The sequence below is a fragment of the Magallana gigas genome, chromosome 5, assembly GCF_963853765.1.
Source record: "Magallana gigas chromosome 5, xbMagGiga1.1, whole genome shotgun sequence".
Classification (NCBI taxonomy): domain Eukaryota; kingdom Metazoa; phylum Mollusca; class Bivalvia; order Ostreida; family Ostreidae; genus Magallana; species Magallana gigas.
In genome coordinates, this window is record NC_088857.1 from 21,706,929 (window position 1) to 21,724,308 (window position 17,380).

General features: G+C 35.4%; 1 protein-coding gene and 1 pseudogene across 1 annotated transcript in view; both read right to left on the bottom strand.

Moving 5' to 3' along the window:
• LOC105332995 (peptide methionine sulfoxide reductase MsrA) overlaps positions 1-2,397 on the bottom strand; it is a 52,871-nt gene extending 50,474 nt beyond the window's left edge. Inside the window, exon 1 of the mRNA XM_066083883.1 lies at positions 2,275-2,397. Within this exon, the coding sequence (XP_065939955.1) occupies positions 2,275-2,276 (2 nt within the window). The 5' untranslated portion in view covers positions 2,277-2,397. The remainder of the gene's footprint in view (positions 1-2,274) is intronic.
• A 5,233-nt stretch (positions 2,398-7,630) lies between these two features.
• On the bottom strand, positions 7,631-14,294 carry LOC136275586 (uncharacterized; annotated as a pseudogene).
• Between the last annotated feature and the right edge of the window lie 3,086 nt (positions 14,295-17,380).

Here is a 17,380-nt window from a genome sequence, read left to right on the forward strand (position 1 = left end):
ACAATTAAGACGAAATTCCTGAGATTAACAGCGCTTGTTGCCTATACGTCGAAATTAAATTTACACACTGTACACGCACCGACCCCCACCCCCCCTTTCCTATTCACAAAATCATTTAGTTTTTCTGGCCTTATTTTACTGGATCTTTCACGTGAGCCTTTATTTTCAACCTAATTCAATTCTAGATTACTGTACTAATGACCAAACATATTCGTTCATTTTTAAGAGAGTTATAAATTTTTGGGCATTTGAGTTTCGATTGGCGTGCTTGACGTGACTGTAGAAAAAAACCTTGGACCCCATTCTTATTGTCTGCCAAATATGCAGCGGATTGAACAATTAAGAAGAAATTCCTGAGATCAAACGGCGAGTATAGCCTGTACGGAGACTTAAAATTTACAGAGTACAAGGGATGTAAGCAGCCGCGTTATATTTCCGTTGCATGTATATTTCTTGTTTTCCATTTTGTCTGTATGTACGATAGCGTGTGAACTACTTATGAATGTTAGAGCTGTGGAAATTACTGTCATCAAATTTTTACCGAATAAATTTACGTGTTACTGATTTCGTTATTTCTACATTTATAAAGATTGTATCAATCCTGCTGAAATAAAACATTCAAGCATAATAGTAAACGACACGAAAAAAAAATCTCAACACTGAAATACATGGGTAAAATGCATCAGTCATTGTTTTAGGACTTCCCCTAATTGTTGTTAACCGAATCCGAGATCCACACCTCAAAATTCTATTTTCGATTTATTTAAGACGAAAATCAAGCTCGGGTCTTTTCAACCCCCTCCAGACACAAACACGCATCAATATTTCAAATGACCTCGCACTGTTACCAAACCTGAATAGTCAGACATCTTACACGTTGTTTTTCATCTCATACAAAAACTCAGCTCCTCTTCCGGGCGAAAACGCCCCAAATTCAAAGACAAATTCGGGAATTATTTCGTGTCAGCCATGTTTTGAGACACCTGCAAAGGTTGTGTGTTCTAATCTCGCCGGAGCCAAGATTTGCTCTTTCTCTCTATTACTTTCTCTCCTTTTTATTTCTTTTTCTAACTAAAATATTCAACATAAAAGGGTTGTTGGACTGTAGTACAAGTCGAAAAACACTCTTCAATTAAGATTTAGACAAAAACAGTTTTTTAATATTAGGGTCTTCCGTCTTCAGCGGAACACCCTTCTATTCTTATTGTTATTAGGGTCTTCCGTTTACAAAGGAAGAACCTCTTTTTTTCTTCGGTTTCTTTTTATTACAGGTTATTAGACGTGTTATTAGGTCAAAAGACCTCTTATTTAATATGAAATAAAATGGGGCTGGTCCTTCAAATTAGGGATCCAACGGGGTATATAATTCTTCATCCACCGCTCTTTAAGAGATCACATCTGCATTTCCTGATATGTTTCGTTGATGAAGATAAAAGGCAAGGTCATTTCCTCTTCTAAAAATCGGACGGAAGACCTCCTCGTTGCTCGCAACGAGATCGTTTCTAGTTTATAGTTATGATTTTTCCAGAGTACGACTTCTCCAGCATCCGCCAGTAGGTGGCGATATATAGGAAACGCGAAAACGAAAGTGGAAGTAGGTTCAGAAATCTGGCGACAAAAAAGCGCTGCAGCTATGCTTAGCGCTTTAAAAAGGAGTTTACGAATCTATAAATTCCAGAAAACAACATTTCGTTATTTCAAAAAAGTCACATTATATCATAGAATTTGGAGCATTTTAGATTTAATTATTTATTATTGATAATTCGCATTTGGTGACATGAATAATTCCGTCAAAAAAAAAAGTCGCGTAAAACGCAGTTTAAAAGTAATTTGCAATTTTAGCACATAAAGTGGAAATCCTTTAAACATGCACAGTTTAAAGATATACCCCATCTTTATATCACGCTTAGTCTCTTGTACCTTTCTCCTTACAATTTAAAATTGCACTGAACCACTAGCATCTTATTTGCACACATTTCAAATATAGACATCTCGTCGCCCATGGAGAAAAAGTTTGCAGACGGATGAAGTCTAAGCAAGATGTTGAATAAAAATAACAATCTGGAATTCTTCTGTAACAACCTTAAATAAATCAAAATATATTGCCATCAACAAATCATCATAATCAACAGAACAACACATTAAAAATAACAGGATAATGGGAATGTTTTCGGCAAACCTCAGGTCAGGTGTCTGATTTAACACGAAGTGCCACAAAATTATAATAAAATTTCTTCCAGATTTGACAATTTTTACTTCCTATGCGCAACTCACATATGTTACATCTATATCGGTCCTTGACAAATATACAAGTTTGTCACTGAATCATCTTCCGATGAGTATAATATCCTAAATTTTGCCGTCAAATGACTGATTTGTGAACTTACATAATGTAAATATGTTGCAGGAAACAAGCACCGGTCGATAAAAGTAAAACCATAAACGGAACTAGTAGACATTTCCGGAAAGCAAAATTCACGCTTATTTAGAAGTAACGTTGAAGGCCCTAATATTCGTAACGGTCCTAGAATCGTGCCCCTTCTGGGTTTTTTGGCGTAACTCGCGAGATTTAGTCAGAGGTTGATGGAAAAAAAATTATGAATAGGCTTAATGTAAAGTCACACGAAGAAACAGAAGTCCTTTATCATGTTTATGAAAGAAGTCTTTGGCGAAGTTTATGTGGATATACATGTCTCACATCTGTATATAGATATAAATGCCAGAGCCTTTTCTGACTGTTTAAGTCAAATGCCCCCCCCCCCCGTTCAATGAAATAAGAATTGCATTTCTTTTTGTAACTTTTGGTTTATAATAAATTGTAAATGAAGATCATGAAAATGCAAATTTGCAAATAAAATAAAATTCAGGTCATATTCAAAATTCCCGAATATACAGTTAATTCGACAGGTAGATAACAGACAAGGTAGATGTGGTATTCACGGTAAACCTTATTCTCTCGTCATGCATACGGTACGTTCACCTTGACCTTGAAATCTTGAGACAACATATGCTATTTACGTACATGCGTTTTCATGTGAAAGCACATGCACCCACTAAAAGACCCCCAAAAATAATATGTGTTCTTGATCGCCTATGAAAATATGCACATATATAACAATTACATATAAACATGTATATCAGATTATAAGTATAAAACTAAAGTGGTATGAACAATATGTATGCATATTAGTGTGTATTAGTTTTAATAAATTGATAAGAAGCAATGTTTTAAAAACTTACCAGAAAATCACAATTTTCATTTTTTTCCCGCTATATCAGTGGGTACTTAACTTGTTATAGCCACTATTCTTTGTTGAAGTATCAGCAGATGACGATTTCCCATTGTTTCACAGTTGTTCACAAAAGTGTGCTGGGAAATTAGCGGCTTAATTTATTATTGACTTACAATGTGCCTTCTTATGGTGGCATATCTCTGCCCCTTGTGTGCAAGTTATTTTTCTATTAATTATGTGGACATGCAAGATAAATATGTTGACATGCAAGATATTTATGTCAACATGCAACATAACTATGTTGACATGCAAGAAAACTGCAATCAATTAAGAGTTATAAAAAATCTCAAATATCGCCGACATGTGACATTCAAGATGCTAGATACGCTACCTATTGATGTCAAGATGCAACTTATTTATGTTAACATGCAACTTCTTTATGTCGACATGCAACTTATTTATGTCGACATGCAACTTATTTATGTTAACATGCAACTTCTTTATGTTAACATGTAACTTATTTATGTCGACATGCAACTTAGTTATGTTAACATGCAAGATAAATGCATGATATTATGGTGACACTCCTACAAAACATAATACACATATAAACTTCACAATCACAATGCATCACAATTAATTCAATTACTATAATAATGACACATATGTTCAATTACAATATATTGTTTTTCTACTTACCTTATATTTAATAAATGATGTCATAAAAAGAAATAACCCTATTACAATATTGAATATGCAATGTTGCAGATTAAAAATATACTCTGACAAAATGTAAATGCCATAATCAATAATTTCTCAAGTACACATATACCTACCCTAAATAAGGGTGAAAGGAACTGTATATACTGTATACAATTGTACAATTACATGCACTGGTAGGTAATGTAAAAGTTTTCTCAACTGTCCTCAGCAATGGTCACAAACAAAATGGCTATTGTCCGAAATTTATAATCTCTATGATAATTGAAAATCTAACAAAATCAATTTCTTTATAAAATTACTTTCAAGAAAAAAACTATTTATATCCGTACACTATATGAAAAGTACCTTACATTATCATTATCAAAATAATACTAATTCACATATGTGTTCAAAATGATCAAACTATTTTCCTATAGATTAACTAACAGTATTATGATGTTGTGACGGTCAGACCGGTTCGAATACCGGCGCCAGATAGCTCAGTTGGTAGAGCACCTGACTAGAGATTCAGGGGGCCCGGGTTTGAAACCCGGTCTGGTCCGTCATTATTTCTCCCATCCCGTTACATTTGGTGCCGTGTCTAACCCCTGGAACTGACAGGTGAACTCCTGCCAGGGGAAGAGTCTGGGGGTGATCTTCAGGGACGAAGATCATTTAAGGGGGGAGGAATGTGACGGTCAGACCGGTTCGAATACCGGCGCCAGATAGCTCAGTTGGTAGAGCACCTGACTAGAAATTCAGGGGGCCCGGGTTCGAAACCCGGTCTGGTCCGTCATTATTTCTCCCATCCCGTTACAATGTAATAAAAAAAAACACATCTTTTTACATAAGCATCCGTAGCCTACTTGATAAGACAGTGGTCATCACCTCCAGCGGCCAGGGTTCAATCCCAAGAGGAACCTCTATTTTTTTATTTGAATTTTGAAACTTATATATAAAATATGTATTAAAAAAATCTGATATACAATTCTTCATCTCACATATTCCCCCAGTTTGTTATTGCTGCCCTCAGCAATGGAACAAATTTTGTTATAAAACAGGATGAATATATTATAAGGTGAGAAAAAAATTACACCAGTCAATCATAAAAAAAATTCATACATATGAACAGTTTATAACAGTATGAAAGTAATACACAATTAATACTGTTTCCACGCTTCATTCAACTTTGTTGCCAATGCAGCACCTATGTTAACAACCGCATCACTGAGTTCTTGAAAGTTTTTGTTTTGAATCACAGTTCTTTGAACAGACACAGCAGATTTAGGTAGACGATTTGGATTCGAATGTTTTCCAGCGGTAGCTCGCGTGGAACGTCTTAGCAGAACAATTGGCTGCTCTGTATCACTTGCTGTATTTACTGTTTCTTCTTCGATATCTTCATTTTGGTCGCAATGCATCACCTTGAAATAGGAATCTTCCTCATCGGAGTCATCAAAATTTGTAACTGGAATTTCCACATCTGGTTCCTCTGTAATAATTTCGCCGGTGTTAAGAATTTCTCTTCTGTTTACATTTTTCACTGGTCCTGAACCATCTGCTAATTGAATAGAATATACGTTATCACTTAATGCACTAATGACTTTATAAGGAGTAGGGTCCCACACATCTTGAATCTTATTCCTTCCTTGCACACGATTTCGGGTTAAAACTCGGGTTCCTACAGGAATGACACTTTCTTTTGCACTTTTATTATAATGTTCTTGTCTTCTCTCTGCGTTTTCCTCTAAATTTTTCCTTGCATGATTAAATGCAATTCCAAGTTTCTCTTTATGGTTGGAAAGGTACTTATCGATGCTGTCTGGGTCTGGAGTAGATATTCTTAACAAATGGTCGATGGGTAACACTGGTTCACGACCGAACATAAGAAAATACGGTGTATATCCAGTTGACGAATGAATCGTTGAATTGTAAATGTACACTAATTCTGGTAGATGTTCTGTCCATTTCCGTTTCTGTTCTGGTGATAAGGTCTTTAACAAATTATGCATAGTTCTGTTATATCTTTCAACTTGTCCGTTTCCTTCCGGGTGATATTGGGTGGTTCTACTTTTCGAGACATGGTACATATCACAAAGTTCTTTAACTATGGAACTCTCCAAGTTTCTCCCTTGATCACTGTGAATTCTCCTTTGTATTCCATAATGGAAAAACCACTCTTTGATAAGAACTTTTGCCACTGTCAGTGCTTTTTGGTCTTTCGTTGGAACATTTTGTGTGAACTTACTAAAAATGTCTGTCATGACAAGCACATTCTCTCTGCCACCAGATGAAGGTTCCATTACAGTAAAATCTATCGCTAAAATGTCTTGCGGCTGATATGCTAGTAAACTGGTTATCGGTGTTCGTATAGATGGAATAGGAGCTTTGGCTACCATGCATCTTTCACAGCTTTTACAAAACAGTTCAACATCTTTCACCATCAGGCACGTAGCATCAGGGGGGGGGGGGGGGGGGGGCAGGGGGGGGCCTGGCCCCCCCCCCCCCACTTTTTCTCGCAGCAACAAATTTTTTAAAATTTACATATAAATAAATGAATTATAATGGAGTTGGCCCCCCCCCCCCACATTTTTGGAAGTTAGTAAAAAATTGATATGAAAATAAGGAAATGAGTAGTGAAATGGAAGTAACCGCACCCCCCCCTCACGGATTAGGAATTTCATGATTTGGAGGAAAAAAATTATGGTACGGAAGAATTTTTTTTGGAAGCATAGTTGAGTCTGCCCCCCCCCCCCCCCCCCCCCCCCGGATTAGGATTTTGAAGATTTTTGGAAACTTTAAATTTACCTTTTTTTTTTTTTTTTTGCTTGTCAAGATTTTTTGGATGGGTCTGCCCCCCCCCCCCCCCCACTTTCAAAAACGATGCTACGTGCCTGACCATGGTTGGCCAGTACAGGGATTTATCCAGATATTTAATGTTACTACCCTTTTTATTTCTAAGAGGAAATTGAGAGCCATAGGCTCGATCTGAGCGCCTTAGGCGCGAAAATGTTAGGGGGGTCCGGAGGCATGCCCCCCCCCCCCCCCGGAAAAATTTTAAAATAAAGGAGCAAAATCCTGCATTCTGAGAGCTTCTGAAGTTTATTTCTATACCTCTATTAAAGCAAAATAACTGCACGTTTTTTAGACAAATTGAAAATGTGAAATAACAAAGGTAAAATCAAATGAGGCAAGTACATGTATTCTAATTAAGGTACCTCACTACACCCAGACTTATACTTTTTAAGACACTACATCACAAGATGGGGATTTAAATATTTTGTTAAACTGTTTATATCGTTAGATTTAGTTGTATATCGTCGTAGCTCAGTGGCTAAAGTATTGGGCATCTGAACCACAGATCATGAGTTCGAACCCGACTGGAACTTTTGTTCATGTTTATTGATTTAAATTTTCGAAAATGTAATTTTTCATTTTTCAAAATTGCACTTTTTTACCTATTTGACTTAAATACTTCTTATCCATTATGATATCTATTATAATCAAGTAATTTTCTGATGATTTGGGAAAACATTTCAAGGTGAAGTGAGCCACCTTAATCTACAAATCAATTTTTCTGTTTTTCTTGTTTTTAAACATTTCTACAAGATCTTCTAGACAATCATTGGATGATTCTTTATCTTCTTCCCTACAAATTCTCATTAGAGAGCCCAGAGAGCTTTGACTTAGTCTGTTTCTAAGGTTGGTGCACAGAGAAATCATCAAGCTGAACCCTCTCTCCACAGATGCAGTGGAACACGGAATTATAAGCGCGAAGTTTAACAGTTGCACTACACTTGGATACAACTGATCAAGCCCATCTCTCTTGCACATTGCGTAAAGGGATGCTGTGTTAATGGTCCCAAATCTCCTCATGTGTTGACTAAAGAAATGTAATAGAAAATAAGAATGGAATTCATATTTTGTTTATTGTGAAATTTCAAAAGGAAAAATGTTTGCTCTTACACAAGGCGTTTTATTAATTTACAAAGCATTTACATTATAAACAGTTCTTGTTTGCACTAATACCTTAAACTTTTAGATGGATCAAGGAAAGAATGTTGAAAGTGATGATATTAATTTTAGATTTATAATATGGATTAAAAATGCATCAAAACAAAACAAAAATGATAAAGATTGAACAAACAAAAAAGTCATTTACATTACTTTAGAAAATAGTTTTCATACAAGAGAAAATAATTAATATGTGCATCAAGTTCTCCTGATCATGTTACACCAGGTACATCAGATTCAGACTCAATATCCATTAGATTAATTGTCTAGTTTGGTATGTTCACTTCTTCTCAGATACTTTGCCTTGGCATGAAATGGAAAACTATAACTGGAAAACAAAATTTCTTAGGTTAGAAACGATAAATTGAATTCATTCGGTTAGTATAATGTTTTTTAAATGTAAACTGTAATGTTAATATTGGCTCACAAAAAAGAAGTAGTAATAAAACTTAGGAAAGAAAAAAATAAGAATCAATGAAATAATAAAATTAATAATTTGAAACTTTGTTTTTGTTCTCTGTCAATATATTTTTTTTCATACCTTTCTACGAACATGTGTGTTTTGAATGCTCGAAATTCTGCAACTGCTGCTTGAGGAGACTGAAGATCACTAGGTACTCTAACCATATGACCCTGAAACTGGTCTTCTTTGGGAGAACCATAAAACTCTGCCAATTTCGTGACATCATCCTGTATCAAAATTAACACGTCATGACATGAAGTACATACGAGGGTTGTCCCAAAATAGCGTAGACAAGTGGCGTTATTCAGTTACTCGAAGACAAAGGAAGATGAAATTTGTGCCACAAAGGGTACAAGAAATTTGCATTCAAATAATGTTTTAAAATTGAATATTGTTTGAGATTAAATTAGTGAAATGAAAGCATGTTAGATCAGAAATTCGACATACGGCGCAATGTCGAAAACAAAAGGTTAAAATCAACATAATGAATTAAAAAATGGGCGGAAAAGTACTTTTCGAATGAAAAAAATTCAAATAAAACATACACTGATATTTGATAATAGTTCTATTATTTACTCAAAAAATGTTTTGGCTATAACAAAACTTTTAAACATTTTATAGCGCGTTTTGTGACAAGTTGAAAAGATAACTAGTAATAAAATGACGTTGTCAGCGTTTAAGGCGGCGCAGCATTAACTGATACAATATTGTAAAGACCATGAAATAAATCCTCAGCGGCTTTGGAAGTAAATGAAATTAACAAAATCGATGAGAAATGCGTTTTATGAATAAGTAGTTAAACAACATTCAAAATATTTGAACAAGTATGATGACACTAAGTGGAAAAAAGAAACCCCGAACGATATCAATGGACGTCAAAATGTTGAACGACACATTTCGGTAAGACGGACGTTAGACAACAAGTAATACAGGACAAGTTTGGAGCAGACAGATCGTTTGTACCTAAAAAATATTTTAAAATATATATTGAATGTACATGCTGGGTACATGTTTAAAGATATTATTTTTTCTTAGACATTTTCGGAAATAAAACGTAAACGTTATCGTAAACGATGTGGAGGGTTTAGGAACAACGTAAAACTGGAAATTTTCGACGTCGCACATTGCGCCGCCTGACAAAACTTGTTGTTACTAATTATTCATTTTCTCGAGAAATAAATAAAGTACAGATTTGAACTTTTCAGCATTGTTTGCCAAAGGGTCATTGAAGAAAACATAGAAGTCTAATGAAATTGCAGTGAACAGATTATAAATTATGTGTCTTGTCTACATTATTTTGGGACAACCCTCGTATATTCAGAGATATATAAACATAGGCATGTCATATATGCATGCCCTGGATGGTATTAAAAAAATCAGCCATCCATTGGTACAAAAATTTAGTATTTACCTCTCCATAGTTTGCCAACTCTGTGATCTGATCTGGTAAATTTCTTGGATCCAGAGTCCAAAAAGCCCTCAACACCGGTGATACATGAAATGCATCTTCAATCTCGCCTAGTAACCTATGGATAAATGGTATGCCAGTCTCCATCAAAAATCTCTCTGGGCTGTAATCCATATGTAACTGATTTCCCCGAAGCCTTCTTTGTAAACTTGTCCTGTCAATTACTTCAAGAAAAGCATCATCAATTTTTGAAGGTGAGATGATCATTGTTCCCTCTATCACCTAACTGATCTATCAATATATGCAGTTTGTTGACTGCAGAATCAACTTTGTGCGGTACATCAGTGAAATTTAGGTTTTCAGTCTGAAGAAAAGTACTCAGTCCATTCACAATGTGAAGCACATCACACAATAGATAAATCATTGCAACAACATCCTTTCTCAACATAGCACATCTAAGCCCAAACACCTCTGGTTCCTTTCGATCATCATAAATACTATCAAGTGCATCAAGTATCTGTGAAAACCTGGACACAAATCTACAGCATGCTGCTCCGTGAGATAACCACCTACAAATCAAGTATGAGCAATTTGAAATACATTTTGAGAGATCGAAATCACAATAGGTCTGAAGACAAAATATTGAGAATGATCACCCGCACACTTGTTCCATAAAACTGATTTCTTTAATATGAAATTTATTTGCATTATGAATTACATTAACACTGACCTTGTGGTTGCAGCCCGAATAAGCTTCAGTGACTTGTTGCCATATGTAGTTTGTACTTCCTTAAAACACTGAACTTGTTTGGACTGTACTCAAAGACTTTCCACAATCCAAGAAGAACTGAATCGACCTCTTGAAGGACAGCAAACTCTGGCATCTTCATAATATGTTTAAGGCAGAGAACTAGCTTGTGGCACCTGCAGTTCATATATAGGGCATGTGGTGACTCATGGCGTAGACGTCTTTGCACACCTACAATAGTGACTAAATTAATTAAATATCTTAGGATATAGTCTAAAATTTCTGTACTGAATTATTCATGTTGAAGAGATTATTCAATCTTTCTCATTTCAATATTGATACTTAAAAAAAATAAGAAAAATATCTAAAAACTTAAAATTAAATAGAACTTAAATTTCTAAAAAATCTTTCTTTTGGATTATTTTTCTGAATTACTTTAAAAGAAAATATCAATAGTTATACCAACCTGTCCTCTCTCCACTCATAACATTAGCTCCATCAAATCGCATTCTTTTCACCTGAATGTATTTTGCCGTCATGAAATGTTTAATCTGGTTAACCAATGACTCGCTGTCTGTTTTTGGAACGTTAATAATGCCTAAAAATCGTTCTTTGATCTCTCCTACTCCATCTTCCCACTTTCCATACAAGGCAAACTGTTCCCGTCCAGCCTCATCACAACTTTCATCAGCTAACAGAGTGAAGGCTTCAGCATTTCTCAGAGACAACAGCAAATGTCTTTCAATGCGCTCACTTAAAATGGTTATGAGTTCAGTTAAAGAACTGTTAGTTGAAGATAAGTAGGTTGCAGTTTGGGGGGCTGTTTCTAAGTGACAAAGAATATCATCAACACCAAGATGGGAAACGAATTTCACAAAATCTGAGAAGTTCTCTGACAGTACCCATTGCTTATGGATCATGAAATTTGCACACTGAAAAAGTTTTTTGATAACATTCCTATTTAAAGTATTCCTCTCTAATTTTTTTGAATGTTTTTTTTAAGGATAATTGAATAAACACTTCCACTTTTCTGCTACTTTGAATTTGTTCTGCATCTTTATGGGCAGCACTAACAGCGTGAGTTTCTAATACTCTTGTTGAATGGTCACCTAAGGAACAGCCTTTGGTAAATATTCCTGACTTCGTTGAAAACATCTCACAAACTTTACACATGTATCCCCTGTTGGGATAGCTGTAATACAGCCATTTGTACCTATTTTCGTACTTCTCTGACGAAAAAAGTCTTTGATTTATCTTTTCACTAACGGGGCTACTAATTTTTCCACATTCCGATTCGACCTCTGATTCCTCACCTTCACTACTGACATCGTTTTTTTTCCCCTCTTCCAACTCATGTTCCATCTGACTTTCATCTCCACAGTCTTTTATCTCTGCAGATTTGTCACTATCGTCATTCTTCTTGGATGCAAATTTAAAAAGTTTTGCAATTGTCGGCATTCCGGCCGCATCTTTCTTTCTTATTCGCTTTATATAACACTTCGCGTTGTGCGACATTGCAGATTGGTTTACCGTTCAATATCAATTAGAAGCTTGAATATGCTATACTTCATGATCTCATTTTAAAAGCGTTTAAATGACGAGGACGATATGCACGTTAAACTTCAATCGGACAAAAACGAAAACACAAACGATGTGTGAAATATTCTGTTTGAGCAGGGAATTTCCCTCTGAAAAATGGGAATTTTTGCACTTTTTTAAGAGGGGAAAGGTACCGTTTACCGGTAGTAAAAACAGCCTTGATAAATCCCTGCTATGAGTAGCACCGTTTCTGAATTAACGATAGTGTTCTTTCACATCCCTGATGTCCTGCATGGTTATGGAGAGATTCTAACACATGATCCTTCAATATGGTTGGAAGCACAAGTTGAGTTAATTATCCAGTTTCCATTTCTATGGTTCGATACAAGATATCTTCTTCAAACTTTAATTTGTCTCTTTGTTTCAGAAGTTTCCTAACATCTTTGTTTTCTTGCTTCAACTGTACTGTAGACGGTTTGGTAGATGACCTCAACTAGTAAATAACACGGCTAATCAATGGATCATTTCGTTGTAATGACGCTATTTCTGCTGTTTCATATCCTGGTAGCGTTGATGTAGCATCTATTCTTGATTCTGCATGTATGGCGTTAACATAAGTTGGCGTAACAGTTATTTCCTTCGATAAATCCATCAATGCGGAACTACACACGATTCTCTGAACTGCAGTTTCAGAATGACATGTCACAGTCCTAACTTTTGGAATAGGTTTTCGACTTAATGCGTTAGCATTTCGATTCGATTTTCCAGATCGGAATTTCACCTCAAAGTTGAATTGTGCTAATTGGCTAGCCCATCTCATTTCCATAGCTCCTAACTTTGCGGTCTGAAGATAACTCAATGGATTGTTGTCCGTATAAACTATGAATCGAGATCCAAGTAAATAATCCCGAAACTTCTCTGTTACGACCCATTTCAGAGCAAGTAGCTCTAACTTCATGGAACTGTAGTTGTTCATGTTTCGTTCTTGCGGTCGAAGTGTTCTTGATGCATAGGCAATAACAACTTTGCCATTTTCCTGTTGTTGTGATAACACGGCACCAAGACCATCCATACTTGCATCAGTTTCTACGATGAATTCACGTTTAAAATCAGGATATCCAAGTACTGGCGAAGATGTAAGTTTCTGTTTTTGAATTTCGAATGCATCATCACATTCTTTTGTCCACGACTCTGGAATGGAAATCCGTTTCACTTTCTTTTTCTTTGTCGACTTCTTTCCACCAGATGTAAGTTCATGTAAAGGTCTTGCGATTTTGGAAAAGTCTTTCACAAAGCGGCGGTAATATCCAGCCATTCCCAAGAAAGATCTCAATTCTTTTTCTGTAGTTGGTTTAGCCCACGATTTCACAGCTGCTGTTTTCTCTGGGTTAGTAGAAATTCCTTCAGATGATACAATATGTCCTAAATATTTCACAGATTTTTGGAAAAACCAGCATTTTTAAGGTTTCATTTTAAGTCCATGCTGTTTAAGTTTAGAAAACACAATATTGAGTCTAACAAAACGTTCTTCTATAGATTTTGAGAAAACGAAAATGTCATCAAGATATAATAACAGAATTTCAAAATTTTCTTCACTAAAGCAAGCCTCCATAAGCCGCTGGAAAGTGGCTGGACTGTAGCACAGGCCAAAAGGCATGCGAAGGTATTCATAGAGTCCTCCGGTACCAACTCTGAATGCTGTCTTGGGAATTGATTCCTCATCCATCTCCACTTGATAGTATCCTTGTGCTATGGAACTAAAGTATTTAGCACCATGTAACATGTCAAGAGTCTTTTCTATCCTCGGGAGGGGGTATGCATCTTTGATGGTCTTCTTGTTCAATTGTCTATAGTCAACACTATACTTCCATCCTTCTTGTAAACAATAACAATGGCTGATGCGAAAGGACTGTTACTTTTTCTGATAATTCCTTGATCCAACAGCTTACTCAAATGTTGTTTCACTTCCTCCAACTGATTGGGTGGAATTCTTCTATGTGGTACACGAATGGGTATTTCGTCAGTTAATTTGATCGAATGTTTAACAAGAGATGAATGTCCCAAATCAGAATCATTTTGACAAAATGCATCAGAATGTTTCTTTAATAAAGCGTCAAACTGTGCTTTCTGTTTTTCAGTAAAATCTTCATCACCAATGTGGAATTCTACATCAGATTTCACATTCATATTGTCTTCTGCTTTTTCGTCGATATCGTAATGATCCTCTGTTGACTTTACTATTTCTACTTTATGCAAAGTTCCAATTCTGCTTTTGGGTTTTAGCCAAATATCTTCGTTTCCTCAATTTAAGACACGAACAGCAATCTTTCCATTCTTTACCTCACTAAGTGTGTCTATTACAGAAATATTTCGTGGTAATGATCCAGTTGCTCCTTGAATCGCTTGAACAGCTGCTACCATTTATTCTCCTCTCCGATTTTGACGCGTTGAACCAATGACGACTTTCATTGAACAAGCTGGAATTAAAATGTCTTCTTTTCCTGCCACTTTAACAAATGATAACCGATCACAGTTCTCTGTTAAATCAAACACTGTTGATATTCTATTCCAGTTTTCTTCTTCTCTGTTAATGTACACAGGTGTAGTGCTATCAGTTTTCAAAACACGGTTAACATATTTCAGAATATTGCATCCCAGAATTCCTTGGACAGAACTGGAATTAGTATTTTTTGGATACAAGAAATCCGACATTATGAAATACACAACCAAAAAGTCCAATGTCAAGTTCTACATAGCCTAGGTATGGAATGACAGTATTATTTGCAGCAACTAGTTTAAGGAGTCTTTGAGTATCTCTAAGTTCAACATTTGGAAAGAATTTTCTATATACAGTTTCACTCAATGTAGAGACCTCTGATCCTGTGTCTAATAAAAATGTTACATTAACTAGTCCATTCAGTTTTACTTTTGTTGTTGGACACTTTGAAATACTGATTTCACTTTGAATGTTTTTGTTGCATGTAAATCTGTTTCAGAGTCTTTCTTGAGTGGCCCCTCATCAGTTAGACTCCCCACTGAGAGGGTGTGTCTTTTGGGTGATTCATTGGTCCTTCTTCTTTTCCACGATTATAATATCCTCTTCCGCTATTATAATATCCTCTTCCATGTCCTCTTCTGTTAGAGTAACCCGGTAGTTTTGGCCTCTGTATCTTGGGGAATAGTTTGGTTTCTGTTTTGTCATGGACATCAGCATATCTATTTGTTTCTGTTGGTGTTCTAACATGTTTTGTTGACATTTCACAAGTTCTAACAGATCTTCGCTGAGCGGAGTTTCAGTTGATACTTTGTTGACTTGAACTGATGGTGTATCATCAACCCACTGTAGCATCCTCTGTCTGAATTCAATAAACGGTAAATTAGGGTTTTCAAATGCAAATCGACGCACTTCTCTCTTGATCTGTGAATCCATGATACCATCTATGAATTTATCTGTCACAACTTTGTCCATGGTTTTCATATCACAACCCTCTTTCTTTGCAATCAATGACGCTAATTTCATGAGAGCCAGAGAATATGTTTCTAATGTTTCACCATCGTTCTGTTTTCTCTCGTAAAATTTATGACGAAGTTGAGTTACAGTATCTTGCACTTTATAAGTGTCCTCAATGATTTTAAGAATATCCTCTGGAGTTTTCTTCAGCTCTGCTGGTCTTAGACGAACTTCAGTTTTAGCAGATCCAATGAGGTGGTCATTGATGAATTCAATTTTTCCTTCTGTTGATGGAATACTCAGTATATGTTCTCTCATATCCATTAGCCAATCGTGTACATCCGGATCACTGTCATTTGCAGGTCTTCCTGCAAACTTACTCAGTTTTCGTTCAGATTTGATGTATACTGTAGGCTGTTTCTGCTTAAGTTGACTTTGGGCAAGCTCCATAAGTGTAAACTTCTCTTTCATTTTTCTAAACTCTGCCTCAATTGCAGGATCCATTGCTGATTTCACATACACTATAAACTGTAGTAACGATATGTTCCTCGACGTCACCAAATCTCTATCCTGATTCGATGTCCCAGCTCTTCATACAATGTTGTAAGTTCCTCTCATCAACATCAGTGAAGAAGTCCGGTGAGCCATCATCGAAATCCCACTTCTGACACCATTGTAACAAACGAGTATGGTATATGTATGTACTTCGTTTATTAACTACTAACTTTGCTGATATTATGGTGACGCTCCTACAAAATATAATACACATATAAACTTCACAATCACAATGCATCACAATTAATTCAATTACTATAATAATGACACATATGTTCAATTACAATATATTGTTTTTCTACTTACCTTATATTTAATAAATGATGTCATAAAAAGAAATAACCCTATTACAATATTGAATATGCAATGTTGCAGATTAAAAATATACTCTGACAAAATGTAAATGCCATAATCAATAATTTCTCAAATACACATATACCTACCCTAAATAAGGGTGAAAGGAACTGTATATACTGTATACAACTGTATAATTACATGCACTGGTAGGTAATGTAAAAGTTTTCTCAACTGTCCTCAGCAATGGTCACAAACAAAATGGCTATTGTCCGAAATTTATGATCTCTATGATAATTGAAAATCTAACAAAATCAATTTCTTTATAAAATTACTTTCAAGAAAAAAACTATTTATATCCGTACACTATATGAAAAGTACCTTACATTATCATTATCAAAATAATACTAATTTACATATGTGTTCAAAATGATCAAACCATTTTCCTATGGATTAACTAACAGTATTATGATGTAATTAAAAAAAACACATCTTGTTACATAAGCGACCGTACCCTACTGGATAAGACAGTGGTCATCACCTCCAGCGGCCAGCGTTCAATCCCCAGCGGAACCTCTATTTTTTTATTTGAATTTTTAAACTTATATATAAAATATGTATTAAAAAAATATGATATACAATTCTTCATCTCACAAATATAAATATAGACATTCTACTGTCTGTACATGTGTATGTCCAATACTTCAAATTTTTTGTAGGCAGTCCCATTTTTCAAAGACTTTTGACACCTAGTGTAGTAAATACATTTGTGATGTTTTGTCGAAAAGATCCGAAAACTTTCGTTTCATAAATGTTCGTTGAACACCAATTTCTGTGGATTTTGTTCTATAAAATATACTAGTAAATAAAAAAACAGGTACTCCTTGAATGAATTAACTGGTCCTTGTAATTAATCACTGGTTGGTTTGAACATATTTTATTGTCCTATACGGTATACAGTATGACATACCAT